Raw genomic sequence first — 18,161 nt, 5'->3', positions numbered from 1 at the left:
GCCAGCTCTGACTTGGCAATCGCAGAGCTGGATGCACCTCAGGGCGTCAGCGGGCTCGTAACACGGCCCAGCCCCCACGCTCCTCCCAGTGTGCCACCCCCCGTGGCAGCAGGTGGGCACCGCTCAGCGTCTGTGCTCCCTACGGGTCAGGTACCTCGGTTGTTTTGACTTCAGCTGTCTGCCGTGTGTGTGTGTGTGAGAGAGAGAGAGTGTGTATGTGTGTATGGGTGTGTGTGTGTGTGTATGAGTGTATACGTGTAAGTGTGTGAATGTGTGTGTATGTGGGAGAGTGTGGGTGTATGAGTTTATTTGAGTGTGTGTGTATAAGGTATGTGTGTATGATTGTGTGTGGGTGTGTATGAGGTATGTGTGCGTGTTTGAGTATGTGTGTGTGTGAGTGTGTGTGTGTATGAGTGTGTGTGTGTGTGTGTGTGTGTATTAAGGAAACCAGGGGTTGGAGACCAGATCACAGAGCCTCAAGAGCAGAGGAAGTCTGTTCAGACACCTCAACCACCACCCCGGGTTAGGCCTGGATGATTCAGAAAATGCTAATCTTCTTTTTGAGTCCCTCAGTGTTTGCACGAGCACGTTTAGTCGTATCTGCTTTGATCCCCTCAACCGCCTCTTGCGGTAGCCGGGTGGCGATTATCCTCATTTTCCAGATGAGCCAGGGTGACTGGTGCTCTGGCCCCCTCTGAGCTGGGGTTCCCAGAACATTTACAGAGGTTACTTCCTCCCCATGATGTGAGCCATGAAGAGTCACTGCAAATCCAATCTTCCTTCACCCAACATACGAAGATGCCCTGTGTGCCTGACGCGGTGGCAGGCTCTGGTGCTGCACGCCTGCACAGCTGCCCCTCTTTCAAGTGCTTCTAGTCTAGTAATTACCATCGAGTTTATCTGTGTTTATCTGTGTTTCATTGAGAACAAGTAGAATCCTTGGAGGAGTGGAGGAGATGCTTTGAGGCCATTTCGATGGCTCATGGGCAGAGGAGGGAACTGGGGTCTGGAGAGAGCAGTGCCATGACCGGTACAGACAGGTTCGGAGCGGGATCCAGGCTCCCAGCCCCCAGCCCACGCCCCCTACCCCCGCAGTCTCTTCTGTGCCCCTCACTCCCACAGGATAAGCTTCGGAGACCTTATCCGAAGGGCTGGTTCACATGGTTGAGGATCCAAACTTCGCTAATCCGCAGGTTTCCCAGAATCGCTTTTTGCCAGTCATTTTGAGAGCCTGGCTGCAGTATTAACCCTAAGTCTCATGATGTCACTCAGCATTCCCTCCTGTCTAGAACCCCACTTCTTTCATGTCCTGGGGCCAGTTTGGTCTTTCAGTCGGCATTGATGTGTGCCTTGGAAAACAGTGTTCATGCTGCTCTGAAGCCCAGGAGTGGGCTTCTGAACCTAAGGAGTGCGCGTCTTATGGGAACCCGCTGGCTGCTCGTCTGTGTTGGAGGGTGGGCGGGCATCTGCTCTGGAGGACGGGGCAGGTGGCACAGAGAGAACCGGGGCGGGAGTGGCAGGAAAGGATGTTTGGCTGGGCGGACAGAATGACTGGCCAGCAGCTCGTCTAATAATAGGACTACCAGCTGGAAGCCACAGGTTCAAGCTGAGGGCTCGCTGGAGGGCACCAGGATTTCTGGACTTGGTGCAGGAGTGACTAGGCGCCTTGGAGGGCAGGGTGTGGAGGGTGGGAGGGGAGCTATACAGAAGGAGAGTCGGGTGCCAAATGCGGGCGGCGGAGTGGCCCCACCTCCACCTCTCAGCCTCAGCTTACCTGCTCTTCTGAAAACCATCTTTCAGCTGGGAGATCGTTTAGCTAAAATGGGGGCTCTGCCTTGAAGGATGATGGCAGAGTGGCTCCTGGGGTGTGTGACAGCTAGTTTTATGTTTTGACCTGACTGGGCCAAGGGGTGCCTTGGCAGCTGGTTAATATACTATTTCTGGGTGTGTATGAATGTTTCTGGAGAAGTTGCATTTGACTCAGTGGACTAAGGAAAGCAGATGGGCCTCCCCAAGGTGGTGGGTGCCATGCTGTCTGGTGAGGGCTTGGATGGAACAGAAATATGGAGGAAGGGTGAACCTGCTCTCTTGGTATGAGTCAGGACATCCATCCTGTCCTTGGACTTTGGATGTCAGAGCTCCTGGTTCTTGAGTGAATCCCACCTACTTTCCTGGGTCTCCAGCCTGCAGACGGTAGATGGTGGGACCTCTCAGCCTCCAAAACCATGTAATGAGTTTCCTTTTATACATACATAAACACACATATACTACATACATGCATATACATACACATCCATACCTACATACACACAAGTGTGTGCCAAGTCAACTTCAATCACGTGCGGCTCTTTGCGACCCTATGGGCTGTAGCCCACCAGGCTCCTCTGTCCATGGGATTTCCCAGGCAAGAATACTGGAGTTGGTTGCCATTTCCTCCTCCAGGGAATCTTCCCGACCCAGGGATGGAACCCGCAACCCTTTATGTCTCCTGCATTGGCAAGGTGGGTTCTTTACCACTAGCACCACCTGGGAAGACCCCCACACACACACTTACCTACACACATACATACCTATGTATATACATAGACGCATGCACACGTATCTACATACATGCGTACACACATACATACGTACAAATCTGTTTCTCAGGAGAACCTTGACTGTTACAGGAAGTCGCAGAGCCTCCCAGCCGCAAGGTGGATGTCGCTGAGTCAGATGGGGTGGGGAAGACGAAGGAGCTGGGGAAACCCATGCTCTGGCTCAGGTGGCACCCCTTGGCTGAGAGTTCAGGGAGAGATTCGGAGTCTGGAAAAAGGGGAAGGCTCACTTTTCACAAAGCTCTTCCCATCTCAGCATGGGAGGTCCTGAGCCTGCTGTGTGCCGAGTCTCTGCTGTGCACTGTTTGTATGAAAACCCCGTGCTTTAGGTAAGCATTGACCCTGAGGCACCGCGAAGCAAGCCCACTCGGGTACAGCGGCTCACGACTTGTTCAGCCTCCTGCTCTCTCCTCTCCCCTCCCCGTGTTGTTGAAGCTGGCGGTGCGGGGTAGGGGGCAAAAGGGCGAAGGCTGCCAGTTGGCGGGTGCAGACCGGGCTGTGGACGCAGAGTTCTGGGCTGACCCTTTCTGCTCGTCTCCATTCTCCCAAACTTGCTTTTTCCTGGTCTCTCTATCATCCTCTTCTCTGTTTTGTTGACCACTTTGTGGTAACTTTAACAGATTTAATGTTTTCATTTTTCAGGTCTCTCTCCATCAGCCCTCATCTACCGTCTTTTTCTTTTTTTAATTGTGCTGAAATTCACACAATGTAAAATGAACGATTTTAAAGCGAGATTTATCTTGGGCATGCCACGCAGCATGTGGGATCTTAGCTCTACGGACCAAGGATGGAAACCACTCCCCGCTGCATTAGGAGCACAGAGTCTTAACCACTAGACCACCAGGGAAATTCCAAGATGAACATTGTAAAGCACACAGTCCAGTGGCATTTAGTAGAATATGTTCACAGTGCAGTGAGACGAACGTCCCATCCGGTCCCGAAAGGTGATCGCCACCCCCAAAGAAAGCTGCATTCCCATTGGTCAGCCCCGATCTCTCCAGCCCCTGCTGATCAGCCATCTGCTTTCTGTCTGTGTGGATCCACCTGTTCTGGAGAGCTCCGCTGATGGAATTATACATGGCACGACCCTTTGTGTCTGGCTTCTTTCATGGAGCATAATTGTATTAGTTTGCTCCAGCTGCCATAACAAAATACCACCGATGGGGCGGCTCAAACAGCAGACACTTGTTTTCTCACGGTTCCAGAGGCTGGAATCTGAGAGGTTTGGTTTCTCCTGAGGCCTCCTTGCGCTCACAGGGCCTTTTTCCTGTGGGCACACACCAGATTTCTCTTTGGATGTCCAAATTCCTCTTCTTATAGAGACTCTAGTCAGGTTGGATGAGGGTCCACTCTAATGGCCTCATTTAACTTAATTGCTCTTTTAAAGACCCTACGTCCAAATACAGTCACACTTAAAGGTACTGGGGGTCAGGGCTTCAGCATGTGAGTTTTCAGTTCAGTTCAGTTCAGTTGCTCAGTCATATCTGACTCTTTGCGACCCCATGAATCGCAGCATGCCAGGCCTCCCTGTCCATCACCAACTCTCAGAGTTCACCCAAACTCATGTCCATCGAGTTGGCGATGCCACCCAGCCAGCTCATCCTCTGTCATCCCCTTCTCCTCCTGCCCCCAATCCCTCCCAGCATCAGGGTCTTTTCCAATGAGTCAACTCTTCGCATGAAGTGGCCAAAGTACTGGAGTTTCAGCTTTAGCATCATTCTTTGCAAAGAAATCCCAGGGCTGATCTCCTTCAGAATGGACTGGTTGGATCTCCTTGCAGTCCAAGGGACTCTCAAGAGTCTTCTCCAACACCATGGTTCAAAAGCATCAATTCTTTGGCACTCAGCTTTCTTCACAGTCCAACTCTCACATCCATACATGACCACTGGAAAAACCATAGCCTGGACTAGACGAACCTTTGTTGGCAAAGTAATGTCTCTGCTTTTCAATATGCTATCTAGGTTGGTCATAACTTTCCTTCCAAGGAGTAAGTGTCTTTTAATTTCATGGCTTCAGTCACCATCTGCAGTGATTTTGGAGCCCAAAACAATAAAATCTGACACTGTTTCCACTGTTTCCCCATCTATTTGCCATGAAGTGATGGGTCCAGATGCCATGATCTTCGTTTTCTGAATGTTGAGCTTTAAGCCAATTTTTTCACTCTCCTTTTTCACTTTCATCAAGAGGCGTTTTAGTTCCTCTTCACTTTCTGCCATAAGGATGGTGTCATCTGCATATCTGAAGTTATTGATATTTCTCCCGGCAATCTTGATTCCAGCTTGTGCTTTTTCCAGCCCAGCGTTTCTCATGATGTACTCTGCATAGAAGTTAAATAAGCAGGGTGAGTTTTAGGGGAACACAAAAACTCATATGAGTTCCCCAAGACACATGTGTTGAAGAAGGAGATGGCCACCCACCCCAGTATTCTTACTTGGAAAACCCCATGGGCAGAGGAGCCTGGTGAGCTATAGGCGATGGGGTTGCAAAGAGTTGGACACGACGTAGCCACTAAACACCAGCGGCACATATGTAATGTCCTCAGGGTTTACCCGTGTTGCAGTATGTGTCAAGGCTGAGTAATATCTCATTGTATGGATGGACCACATTTTGTGTTTCCATTCATCTCTTGATGGATACTTGGACTTTTGGCTCTTGTGAAAAACACTGCTATACCCACTGCCTTTTTACATAAAGGGGTGACTGGCATTGGGGGAGTAGAAGGCAGAGGAGAGGCAGGCACGGTGTGTACCCTATCCCCAGAGAGCAGTGCTAAGTGTCTGGGTGCAGATTCCAGGTCCAACCTTCTGTATCTGGGTGGCTCTGGCCCTCCTCAAGCCAGTAACAGGTATTTGACAAGCCGCTGTGTTGTTGTGAGCTTGCCTTTGGGCAGTGAAGGGCTGCCAGACTGATTGAGTCTTTTTTTTTTTTTTTAACGGTCTATTTCTTTTTGGCTGCGCTGGGTCTTGGTTGCTGTATGCAGGGTTTCTCTAGTTTCAGTGAGTGGGGGCTACTGTCTGGCCTCTTCATCCACCATGACTAATGGCCAAGTGATAGCTTTCTTGCTGATGAGGAAACAGCCTGAACTAGGGGGAAAAAAAAAAATCCCGAGTTGTCTAACTTATCCTCAGTTTATCCAGTGATGTGTTCTGGAAGTCTTTCACCTACCGAAAGTCACCCAGCCCTTTTCTTATGGCACAGGTGGGTTTTTCCTGTTTCTTTTCCATCTGTGATTTGGAAGAGAGTGTCATGCAGGTCCTAGAAGACCCTCAGGAGACATCCGGGTGGGGGCGGGGGCGCTTAGGGATAAGTAGCTGCTGTGGTTTTCCCTGCTCCACGGCGAGTTGACCCAGAGCTGCCGCCTCAGTTTATCTGGCTCTTACTACACTTCTGGCTTGCTTCTTCGACCTCTCCTTGTTTTGTGTTTGTGTCTAATAAAATATTGTCATTGGGAAACTCTTCTGGCAAGAAATAGTCACAAAGTGTTCCAGGGCACGCTTCCATGATTATGATGAAAAGAAACAAGGCTGATGTCAGAGAGAAATGGGTGGCCAGCCCTGTGTGTGTGTGTGGGGGGGGGGGGGTCGGGGGCTCCCTGTGGCCCAGTGGCTGGTCCCCAGATTTTCCTCTTTAGAAGTTGGATGTTAGTGCAACCAGCGGTGGTGGAGCTTAGGGAGACCAAGTCACAAACCAAACTGGTGAGAGAATGGTCTTTAAACTAGATTGCTCACTTGGTACGTTTCCAGGAAGACCACAGCTGCTGGGCAGGATAGAACGTTCTGGTCTGCTCGCCAGTGGGTTTTCTGTGAGGGAAGGGAAGGGGAGGTGGAGGCGTTCTGTGCCTGAAGGGTCCCTGTCACGGGTGCTCGCAGAGCCGAGGCAGCCTGTTAGATGAGGCTCCCAGCAGTCAAAAGTGAAAGTCGCTCAGTCATGTCCAACTCTGCGACCCCATGGACTATAGAGTCCATGGAATTCTCCAGGATTACCCATCAATTTATCCTCACTGCAGGTGGCAACTTTTTCAGGATTCAAGGGCCCTTTAACCTGCATCCTATGGTATGGTTACAGGTCCCTACATCCACTTAGGGTTCCAGCACCCCGATCTTTTCCTGCTGCACCCCGCTGCCTCTTGTTTTCATGCCTTTGAGATGAATTTTCCAGAAAAAAAGTTTTCTGGCCTGCCCTTCTCTTAGGATAAATGCTGTTTGGGGAAGGAGTGGAGGAGAAATTGAGAACCAAGTCGTTTGAAATCATCATCTCTACGCAGGGGGCCCTGTCTCTTGAGCTCCCTCTCACCCTATCTTGCTTACAAACCCTGAGCAGAGACTCTGAACCTTATCTCAGGGTCCTAAGACTGTTGCCTGCCTATTATAACCTGTCCTTAACACTATAACCAGAGGCCAGCCTTTCACCAAGTGTGCATGCCGATAGCCAGTGCTGCGGGTACCTGCCACTAGCCCGGCTCCATTCTAGCCCCTCCAGGTGGAAACAGCCAGGATTACAAAGAAGGTCCCTCCCATCTTCTTGCGCTCCTTTTCGGTGCCCACTGGGGTCTTCCTCTATTTTAAAACAGGAGCTAGTTGTCCTGATGGTCCACAAGGTGCCCCCTGGCTGCCCCCCGCACCCCACTCTCTACCCACCTGGCTGTCTGTTGCACCCACTGGCCTTGTCCCTGAATCTGGATCCCAGCCCAGCGCCTTCCTCTTTGTGCCTCCACTTGGATGCTTCTCACTCCACAAACCTGGGAGGGCTACTGAAGATGTAGGATACGACACGGAACATGGACCGTCCTCCAGCTTGTTATAGCACAATGCACTGAAGCGACGGTGTCTGCACTACATGAGGTTAACTGGGACCCAGCGCTGCCTTTAGCTCCTCCTGGTTCTTCTCACGACTGGAAAACCTTCAGCCACAGTTGGTGCTCCTGTGGGCCGCACTGCCCTGGAGCCACAGTGATGTCATGCTCTTGACAGCCTGGCCACAAAGATACCTTATCAACCATAGAAATTTGGAGCTCATCAAAGAGTTTGAATAGTTTTCGAGAAGTAGGATATTTCTTTTCCTCTTTGCTTTTATTAGGATAACTTAAAACCTTTGAGAAGTACACAAAGAGCTCAAAGCCTCCCTCCACCACCTCTTTAAAAGAATTTTTTAATGCTGACTCACTTTGATTTCATGAAATAGTTATTTCTTTTTAAATTGTCTCTGCTGTGGTGGCAGCCATTAGCCTTTTAAGAAGGGGACCCTGTTAGATGTGAGTGCTGGGACTCTTTGGAGCGGGGTGACTCTCTGTCTTCATATGCTAAGGAGCACTTTACAGCGTAGGCTTATTTGGAAGTTTTTAGTTATTAATCTTCATAATAGTTTCTTAAGACGCTTATTTCCTCGTTATATCCAAATAGTAGGTAACGTAGACATTTGTCATAGAAACCACTTGGATCCAAAGTTTTGTTGTTGGCATTGTTATTGAGAAGGAAACTCAATGTTCTAGTTGGAAAGTAATTTAATTGGGTGACACTTGAAAGAATACCAGCCTAGCCAGATATTTTTTTATTCCTTGGCTTATTATTAATAGCTATGTGATCACAAGGAAGTCATATTGGTGAGCCTCGGTTTCATTAACTCTAAGGGGAAAAGGTAGGAGAGTATGTGTGCCTGTGTGTTCCTGTGTGTCTGTCCGTCTGTGTGTGTGTGTTGGGGACACTATGAAATTCAAAATGAATCCTTATTTCTGACAAGGACCATATCTCATTTGACTTTGGCACCCCCAGGACAGCTGCTGTCAGTGAATGCTTGTTTCCTGTGGGAAGAAACGAGAGATACTGACTTTCTTCGATGTGTGCTCTTGGACTTAGCAGAGAAATGCTGTAGGACAATGAGATGTATACGAAATTCCCAGCCCATCTGCCCCAAGTCCATGCAAACTCTCCGTATTCTCCCAACATGAAATTTTTACCCTGAGCCTGCACTCAGCGTGATCTTACCTTACCCAACACCTGTCTCTCTGTTCCCTACTTGTATTCTATTTCGTGGCCATTTCCCACTCTGGTCTTCAATTACAAGCTCTTGGGCATGGGAGATCTTTCTTTGTCATACTCGGTGTGAGACAGAGCACGCAGCACTGTGATGAGCCAGTTGATCACCTGCTGCTTCTTCCTGGCTGGATCCGAGATGGTTGTGATTCCAGTGCAGCCTGTTCTGTGCATGACTCGCAGCTCCTGCTCGTGAGCATCTGTTAAATGTACCAGAAGATGGACAGTGAGCTGCTTGCTGGTCTCTGTGTTTGGTTTCCCCTCCAGGAAAAACAGGTTTGGCACGGTCATCGGGAGCCCTCAGCCAGCCTCTGCATAGGTCTCATCTTTATTTCATGTCGTACCTGCAAAGACCGCAAACCCACTGATACTCTCCCGAAGATCTACACAAAGCCCATAAACAGAATCATCGCCCCTCTCCACCAAAGTAAAACAGTTTGAGCTTGAGTCCTCTTTTCCGCAGGTGCGGGATTCGTGCAAATTGTGTTTGTATATGTGCGTCATTTGCAAGAAGCAAAGGTGTTAGGAACACATGCAAATCACCAAATTCCTGGCTCCCTTTCTGCCAGTTCCCCTCTCCCTTCATGTCTCGGTCTGTACTGTCTAGAATCCCATGAACAGAGGAGCCTGGCAGACTACAGTCCAGGGGGTCGCAAAGAGTCAGACACGACTGAAGCGACTGAGCACACACTGTCTATGCTTTTGTCTATTTTTTCTCCAGAATTTGAGCAAACTGATCACCAACTTAAAATCTGGGGTATTTTTAAAACCCCTTTTTTCTGTTGAAATACGATAAGTTACAAAATAGCACATAGAGAGTCCCATGGACCTTTCACCCAGCTTCCTCTTATGGTGACATCTCCTATGATGGCAGAAAAATATCAAAGCCAGGAAACTGATCGTTGGTACCAGACTGTGAAACAGACCACAGGATATCTGATTTTTAAAAGCACACACAAAGGAATGCTTTAAAACCTTTTAATTGGAGGATAATTGCTTTACAATATTGTGCTGGTTTCTGCCACACATCAACATGAATCAGCCACAGGTATACAAATGTCCCCTCCCTCTTGAACCTCCCTCCCATCTCCCACCCCATCCCACCCCTCTAGGTGGTTGCAGGGCCCTGGGTTGAGCTCTCTGTGTCACTGGCTATCTATTTTACATATGGTAATGAATCTGTTTCCATGCTACTCTCTTAGTTTGTCCTCCCCCTCCCCCCACAAGTCTGTTCTCTATGTCTGCATCTCCATTGCTGCCCTGCAAACAGGTTCATCAGTACCATCTCTCCAGATTCCATACACACACATAAAATCTGTCTCGATATTGGGTGAAGAGGTTGGCAGGGAGTGTCAGATACTCTCAGAGCAGGAGCCTGATGCAATGCCTGCTTGAAACACCCAGGGCAGTTTTAAGAGTGTGGTCCCTAGGTCACGGGTGTGCCTTCAGAAGAGGAAAGGCCTGCAGGAAGTGGAGGAACAAGGGCTGGGCAGAAGGAAAAGAAACTTGCTGGTTCAGTAGGACTTCAGTTGTGACTCTTCACCAAGAGCCAGGCTGTGGCCACATTTAAGTGTCCTGGTACCTCATAATGAGATGAGTAAGTCCCCTCATTTGGAGAAACATCTATATGACATTTGTAGAAAAATAAATGATTTTTAAAAACTGGACTTTATTTTCAGAGCAGTGTTAGATTCACAGCAAAATTCAGAGGAAGGGACAGGCTTTTCCCAGGTACCCCCACCCCCAGCCATGCACACTGTCCGCTGTTATCAGCATCATTCACCAGATGGCACGTGGTTGCTGAGGCTGAACCCACACGGACATGTCTACTGCTGCCGTTGTGTGCGCAGTCGTGTCCAACTCTTTGGGACCCCACGGACTGTAGCCTGCCAGGCTTCTCTGTTCATGGGATTCTCCCAGGCAGGAATACTGGAGTGGGTTGCCATTTCCTCCCCCAGGGGATCTTCCCAACCTCCTGTGTCTCCTGCAGTGGCAGGCGTTATCGTCACCCAAAGTCCACCGTTTACTGTGGGTTCACTCTTGGTGTTGTATATTAAATGAGTTTGGACAGATACATAAAGACACATATCCATCACTGTAATATACAGAGTAGTGTAACTGCCCTAAAAATCCCTTGTACTTTACCTGTTTATCACTCTTTCTTCCCTAACCCCTGGCAACCATTCATCTTTTTACTGTAATTGTACCTTTCCCAGAATTTCATAGAGTTGGAACCATAGCCTGTAGCCCTTTTCAGATTGACTTTTTTCACTTAGGAATATGTACTTACCGTTCCTCCATGTCTTTGTCATGACTTGACAGCTCCTTTCTTTTTGGCAGTAAATAATACCCCATTGTCTGGAGGCATCACGGTTTGTTTATCCTTTCACCTGCTGATGGACATCTTGGCTGCTTCCACCTTTGGGCGATGCTGAATGAAGCTGCTATAAACCTCCATGTGCAGGTTTTGAACTGGGTTTTCAACTTGTTGATGTTGCATCATGTGGATCTCTGTATCTGTGTTCCTATTCATGTATGAGTGACATTTTATATATATATATATATATATATTTTTTTTTTTTTAAGTCCTCTCCCCTTTCTTTGGATGGTTGGTGAGGTAAGGGCTGATTTCAGTCTTTTATTTGGTGTCTCTCTTCACTCTCTCAGACACTGGATTGTTCCCAGGAGCAAATGACGACACTTTGTGTCTAATTAGCAATATCTGATTGCTCACCACCTGCCAGGGCTTGTTCTGTCTCCTCTCGCTGGGGAGAAGGTGGGTTCTAGCACCATTTCAGTGTTTAAAGCTGGTTCAGTGGCTCACCATTGTGCAAATGGGGTTGCTTTTTTGCTGTAGTTACAGGAGTGTTTGGGGTGGTGGTAGTGGGGGGGTTGAGGGGGTGATCAGATGACCTTAGCTGGCAGCGGGAACCAAGAAGCTAGAGGTCATGGAGAAAACCCAGCCCCACCACTCCTGCTGAGTCTGGACCCAGCAAAGGAATTCTCCTCTATAAAGAAGCACCGCAATAGGCCATACCGCACATGAAGGGCTTTCTCAGCTGTGTTCTGGGTGAGACGATCTGAGTCAATGCACTCTACTCCCCTCATCATCACTCCGCTCAGCACCCCGCGGAGTCAGGCTGTGGCCATCACAAGTCCCTGGGGAAATGTCTGTGTCAAGTAAGGGAAAAAAGTTCCTAACTGGCTGTGGTCCTTGACCTTTGGCCCGGTTCTGACTCCTCTAATGTCTAAACTTCACTTTACTCATTTAAAAGGATGATTGGATAATCTGGAAGATTCCTTGTAGACCATGGGTCATAAAATTCTACACCCGCCCCCCCCCCCCCCCCAATCCTTGAAGCTGTCCTGTTTGTAAAAATATCATCGGATTAGAGGGATTTTTACATTCTCTGCTGCCTTTTCTGAAGGACGGCATCCCTGATCGCCAGATTTGGGGGTGGGTCAAAGCCATGGATGGTTGGATATAGATGAGGTTGTTAGCAGAACTAGGGAAACAGGTGGATGTCTAAACCAGTTGCCTCTGGACCAGTCCATTCTGGAGTTCAGATGCGCTCGGCTTGTTTGTAAATGGACTTGCAGAGAAGCAACATTATCTTCCAGAAGAACACTACCCTGATGTACCGCACTGGGGGGCTTCGAGGACTGCTCCAGTTCTGGCTGTCTCATGACCCACACCGCATCCCCCCCTCCCCCCAGCCTTATTTTTAAAGTGTGAATTCGACCTAGTCCCTCACTCTCTCCCAGTTTCTTTGCACTTATATATAAGAAGTGGGAGAAGGATTACTCGAAACTTCCGTTTGCTGGCCTCCATCAGGTGAGGGAGGTGATGATGAGCTAGAACTCAGTCTCTGCTCTAAGGCATTATGGACACCCAGGCAGCGAAGGCGCCAGGTCTGGGTGGTGAGTGCTCAGCTAGAAGCTGTGAGGACTGTCACTACCTGTGCCCGCCATGCTGGGCCCTGGTCAGACACGTGATCCAGACGGGGAAATTAAAGATACACTGTCAGTTCACTTCTGTGGCCTGCTCGGAAACACACAGTCGCCTGTAAGCTTGGAGGGTGGAAGAATGCCACCCCAGCCTTGCCCTGTCCTTCAGCCTGTGCAAAAAAAATCGGTGGGCAGTAGCAGGCACACAGGTACCCTAAGTCCTCAGGGAGAGCCTAGTGTGCAAACATGCAGGGGTGCAGCCGAGCCGCCCCGGACCCAAGCAGCTGGGGGCAGGCCGCAGGTGCGCCCTCTCCGCTGTTTTCCTCTTTGGGTCAGCCCGCTCTTATTTCTGGAGTGGAGTGGGGCTCTCCCTGGGGCGATCTAGGGTGTCATCTCTGGCATTTGCTCCCAGTGCAGAAAAACAAGTCCGAATGCAACGCACTCGGGTTTCTGAACAGCTGCCCAAGCTCCGAAACCAGGCAGTCAGCAAAGCGGAGGAAGGGAGGAGGGGGGCGGGGCGGGGGGAGGCGGTCAAGGGCGCTGTTTCGGTGGGCGACGCTCCTCCACGGGCTGGGGAGCGGGGAGAGTGGGGGACGTCCAGGCGAGTGGGGTGCCCCTAGTGGGGATCGGGGTGCAGGGGCGAAGGGGTCGAGGGTACCCCCCGGTGGACGACAATGGGAGATCCGGACCCCTGGGCGGTCTAGGGTGGCGGAAAGTGAGGATGCTTGGGCTCGGTAAGGAGCCTGCAGTGGGGGTCGGTGCGCGAAGGGAGGTGTGTTGAGGGTACGTCCCCGCCCGGTGGGTAGCGCTGGACGCTCTGCGACCCCAGGCGGGCTGGGGGAGGGGGCTGCCTGGACTGGGGGAGTGCTCAGGCTGGGGGTGGGCGTCGGGCTGGGGGATGGTTCGGAGCTCCTGCCTCTGGGCGAGCTGGGGTGCGAGGAAGGGGGAGGCGCGGCGGGGCGGGGCGGGCAGGCAGGAGCGGCTTGCCTGCCGCCAGGGAGCGGGCGCCTTCCCAGCCGAGCCATGCGGTACGTGAGCGACGTGTGGCAGCCTCTGCGCAGACTGTTCCGCGGCAGTGTGGGTTTCGGCGAGCGCCGCCTCCTTCCAATCACCGCGCAGCCCCAGCGGAGGGATGCGCCTGTGCAGCGCAGCGCTGCTCACCGAGGCGTCGCGTGCCAAAGTCACATCCAAGTGAATGCCCTGCGAGGAAGGCATCCCCCCGCTCCCCGCACCCCAGATCTTCACAGGGCGGCCACGGACCTGACCTCACGACTGCCACATGTCCCCAGCTGATGCAAAGCCTCGGGAACCCGGGAACGGAGGGACACACACAGCAAAAATTGGCGAGGAAGACGTGCAGTAGGGCTGTGCGGGTTACATGGCACGAATTTTAGGGGTTTGCACAATCAAGGTGCCGCCTCCCAATAGTTATTCCGGACTTTCAGTCAGGTAATCAATTTCAGATCAGAATAGGATCGAGGTTTATTTACTCTTCTACTAGAAGAAATAAAAGTATATCGAAAATATTGTAAACGGTGACCGTGAAAACCAAGATGCCACGTTCCATTTTGGTCCAGCCTCCGGATCTTTCCCGCCCCCTGCTTATGCCCAGCATTCCGGGGACCCCGGGTTCCAGGTCTTAGGAGCTGGCTTTTGGGGAGAAGTGTTCAGCACAGGTCAGGGTTTCTAAGGAATTCAGGAAATTGCGCAGAGTGAGGACCAAGGGCCAAGGAAGCCCCCTCCCCTGGGGTGGCGCCAGGGCCGTGGCGGCTGAGACTCACGGATATTATTAGGGAGCAATTCCGGCAAGGAGTGACCCCACAGGCGCTCTCAGCGACCTCCTTCTGGCCTCTCTCTAGGGTAGCAGAGACACACACCCCCGTCCCCTCTTAACTTTCTCCCAACCTTTGACCCGAAACCCCTGTCTTCACCGTGACCGTGCCTGGCCCGCAATGCATAAAGTAATTAGCCTCCAATTTAAATAAATTTATATTTTAAAAAATGCGCAGTATCTGGGTCCCATTCCCAAAGAGGCCGAGTCTTTAGGATGCAATAAGCATTCCAGGTGATTCGCTTGCAGGGCTCCAAGGACCACACTGGACGGTGCTGTTTCTCTCCTCCCAGTACAGCTGCAGTGGTTATTCTGGGAAGCTGTGCGGGGCGTTTTTAGGGGATGACAGGAAGAGGCTCACGAAGTGGCACCTTCAGCCAGGGCTCCTTTAGGGCGTTATCTGAGTCGGCGTCGCCGGTCTGCAGGGGGCGCCAGCAGGCTGGGCCACTCGCCTTCCACGTGAAAGGGGGCTGGAACCCGAGGAATGCGTCCCCGCCCCAGGGCTGACGTGTGCGTGGCTGTCTTAAAAGCCGGGGCGGCGCGCTGGGCATCCAGCAGAGCCGGAGAGGAGGCCAGCGGGCGAGCACCGCACGGGCTCTAGCCGGCGGAAGAGGACCGTGGCTGTCACTGCGCTCGGAGCATCCCAGCCCCGCGGAAGCCGTGGGTGCCTCCCCAGCCCCGCGTCCCTCTCGCAGCGCTTGGGGAGCCTTGCGCCCCAGGCGAGCGCCCGTGATTGAGCACAAAGCACGTTTCCAAAAAGCCGCGCTTTCGCGCACGCACCCTCGCCCCCCTTTGTTTCGGGGGTCGCCAGGCCGCTCTCCTCCCCAAGTCTGAATTCTTCAGAAGGGGCGGAGGGCCGCCGAGCCTCGGCTGGGAAGATGCCCTTGGAGCTGACTCAGAGCCGGGTGCAGAAGATCTGGATCCCGGTCGACCACCGCCCCTCGCTGCCCAGAAGTGAGTGCAGACGCGCGCGGGGCCGGGCGGCCGGGGAGGGCGCGCCGTGTGCGGAGAGAGGCCATTGTGTGGCGGGCGCCGGCCCGGCGCTTTTGTGCCGGCTCCCCTCCTCCGGCGCGCTCGGCCGTCCGGGCGCCGCCCTCCGCGCAGTCCCCGCGTCCCGGCTCGGGCGCCCCCCGCTCCTCCCCACCAGCTCCGGCGCGGGGCGGGCACGGCGCCGGCGCTGCGCCTCCCCTGGCCGGCGTCGGGGGCGCTGTGGCCCGGCTCGAGGGCTCCGTGGGGGCTCCGCTCGGCTCGGCTCGCGCGGGGAGCGCAGAGGGACCCGGAAACGGCGCGCGCGCTGAGCGGGAAGCGCCGGGCGCCGCCGGGAACCTCCGTTTCGGGGACGCTTGGGAAGGGACGCCGGCGTGTCCCGCGGCCCCGGCCCCTCTCCCGGTCGCCCGCCGCGCCTCCTCGGGTCCCAGCCGCCGTTCTGTGTCGATCGCTACCTCCGCTCTCCCTCTGCCCCTCCTTTCCTCCCGCCTCCTTTTCTCCGCTTTCCACCTCCTCTTCCCCACCGCGTGTTTCTCTCTCCTCTGTCAACCTCTCTCTGCTTCCACCCCCTCACTCCATCCTTCGTCTCTATGTTTCTCTTTCTTTATGTATTTACATCGTCTTATCTTTTTCTCCTTCTTTCTATGTATTTCTAATCTATATCTTTTTCTCCTTCTTTCTATGTATTTCTAATCTATCTTTGGTTCTCTTTTTCTCCCTCTCCCTTCGCCGTCTTTACTGCTCTCTGCCTCCCTCCTCTCTTCCTTTCCCGGTGCCCCCCTCTACCCTCTGTGCCGGGGGCGTAGAGAGTTGTCTGGAACTCAGCCTTTGTGCACGTTTTGGGGAGGGTCTGCGGGCGGGGACTACACAGTTGGCAGCGTTTCCCACGTGTGCGAGCCGGCGCGCGCGGGCACACATACACACACACTGTCTCTCTCTCTCTCTCTCTCTTTCTCTCTCTCTGGACATGGAGTTTGCTGACAGTTCACCTCCCCGCTCTGTCGGGTCTTGGCTCATAAATGCTTTGGGAAGGTTTACCTTGGGCTCTGTCCCCCGCCACGGAGAGAGCCACTTCTTAAAAGGGTGGTTCCAGAGGTTTGAAGGCGACACCCGCTCCTCCAGCAAAATCACCAAGGGGCCTGTCAGGTGGACAGGCTGAGACAGTGGTGAGCATTTTGCTCCAGGTCAGGTGAGGTCAGGATGCCTGAGAGGTAAACACTGGCTCCCAGGTGCAAACCCTCCCAAGTGGCTTCAAGGCATCCCCCGAGCTAGGTGGCCTGTGGGCCTTCTCTGCCATCGCATTTCTCAGGGGCTGGTCACCAAGGCCGCAGTGACGGCTCCTCTCCCCAGGGTTTGCCCAGGTGTGAGTTACCTCCCTGTCCTCAGATCTGCCCCAGGAGGTGAGGAGAGTTGGCCCTGGGGTGCTTCTAGGACATCCTGGTGATGGGAGCCTGGCAAGGTGCTCCCCATGCTGGCAGGGGTGGGGTGGAGTAGAGTGCTCCTCCACCAGCTTGATCCCTCAGGTCCAGCCGGCCACAGAAGGACAACTAGGCTTCTTTGCAAGGTAGTTGGGTGCTGGGGAACCTTACAGGTGTCTTGCTCCCCAGCCCTTTCGGATATGCTCTTAAATAGCCCACTGAACAGGCTGACCACGATCTGGTTATATTTCTGTAAAACCTGTTGGTGGTGAGAAATGCCCCACCTGAATCAGGAGGGAGATACAGAAGGAGCCCCACCCCTTTTTCACTTTTGAATAAAAGATATTGATAAAAGAACACTTGATACACTGGGGCACACAAATATACATTGGTTCTCTCAATACCTGTAGGTGTATGTGTGCACACAGAAATGCACACTCACATTTAGTCGTCCTCTGGGGTTCACGGTGGGGTGAGGACTGGGAGGTCTGGCCACAGCAGGGTGGGGTGGGAGGGGGGACTCTGAGCGGGCTGGCATCCGCTTGTTGAGTGATTCTGACAGACACAAGTGTGCGGCCACGCTTTTCTTCGGGGCTTCAGAGATCCATCCATTAGTTCCTATCAGCCTGCACGTCTCACACGCAGATGAGATATTTGCCTGAAAATCCCTATCGGAACAATTTGCAGCTTGATGGGTGGAGGGCTGGTGGGGGGGTGGTTTGCTAAAGCTGATGGATTAAGTCCCTTGTCCCTGCCCACTCCTGCAATCCCTGTGTGTGGCTGTGGGGTTACATTTTTTTCTTAGAAGATTATCTGCACCCTGGGTATTTATTGCTTGCATGCCGTTATTTTAAGTAACAGTGTCTTTCTGGGTTTATATGGTCACATTTGTCTCCTCCCATCGTGGAGAGAGGGTATCTCTTCCTGGCATCTTTCCCATTCCCTGCCCCTCTCCCCTTCTTTAATGGCATTGGGAACTGGGTGGATTTTTCTCCCTCCTGAACCTGTTCCAATCTTTCTAAGTGCTGTCCTAGTTGGGGGTCACAGCAGACCCGTCTGAGATGTGTTAACTAACAGAGGACACAGAAAACACAACTGTGGATCTGTAAAGAATGGTTAAACAGCCACAGGAAGCCCCAAATTGATTCATTTGGTGGCACTTCCACCTCTGAAGGCCATCATTTCGGGGCCTGGTTGCTACAACTTCATGGTGGTAAATGCTTCTTACAAATCCTGCCACTTCCTTCAAGTGCAGACTGTAATTCAGGGAGACTTACCGACTTGGTGAATCAGCTGAACGGACAAGGAAGTAGACTCTCGACTGGCAAGAACTAGTGATCCTTTTTCTCAT

The 18,161-nt window shown here is 52.3% G+C and overlaps 1 protein-coding gene across 6 annotated transcripts in view; it reads left to right on the top strand.

The window, feature by feature from the left end:
* Window positions 1-18,161, top strand: part of PFKFB3 (6-phosphofructo-2-kinase/fructose-2,6-biphosphatase 3) — an 81,778-nt gene that overhangs the window by 40,753 nt on the left and 22,864 nt on the right. For 2 of the 6 annotated variants that reach the window (XM_006044077.4, XM_044928266.2), the window contains exon 1: window positions 14,939-15,359. The exons of the other annotated variants lie outside the window; for them this stretch is intronic. In XM_006044077.4, the coding sequence (XP_006044139.1) occupies window positions 15,284-15,359 (76 nt within the window). In that variant the 5' untranslated portion in view covers window positions 14,939-15,283. Of the gene's footprint in view, window positions 1-14,938; window positions 15,360-18,161 lie in introns of those variants that run through there. 6 annotated transcript variants of the gene reach the window in all.

This window comes from Bubalus bubalis, chromosome 14 (assembly GCF_019923935.1).
Source record: "Bubalus bubalis isolate 160015118507 breed Murrah chromosome 14, NDDB_SH_1, whole genome shotgun sequence".
NCBI classification, from domain to species: Eukaryota; Metazoa; Chordata; class Mammalia; order Artiodactyla; family Bovidae; genus Bubalus; species Bubalus bubalis.
Note: the sequence above shows the minus strand (reverse complement) of the source record. Positions and strands in the feature narration are given on the sequence as shown.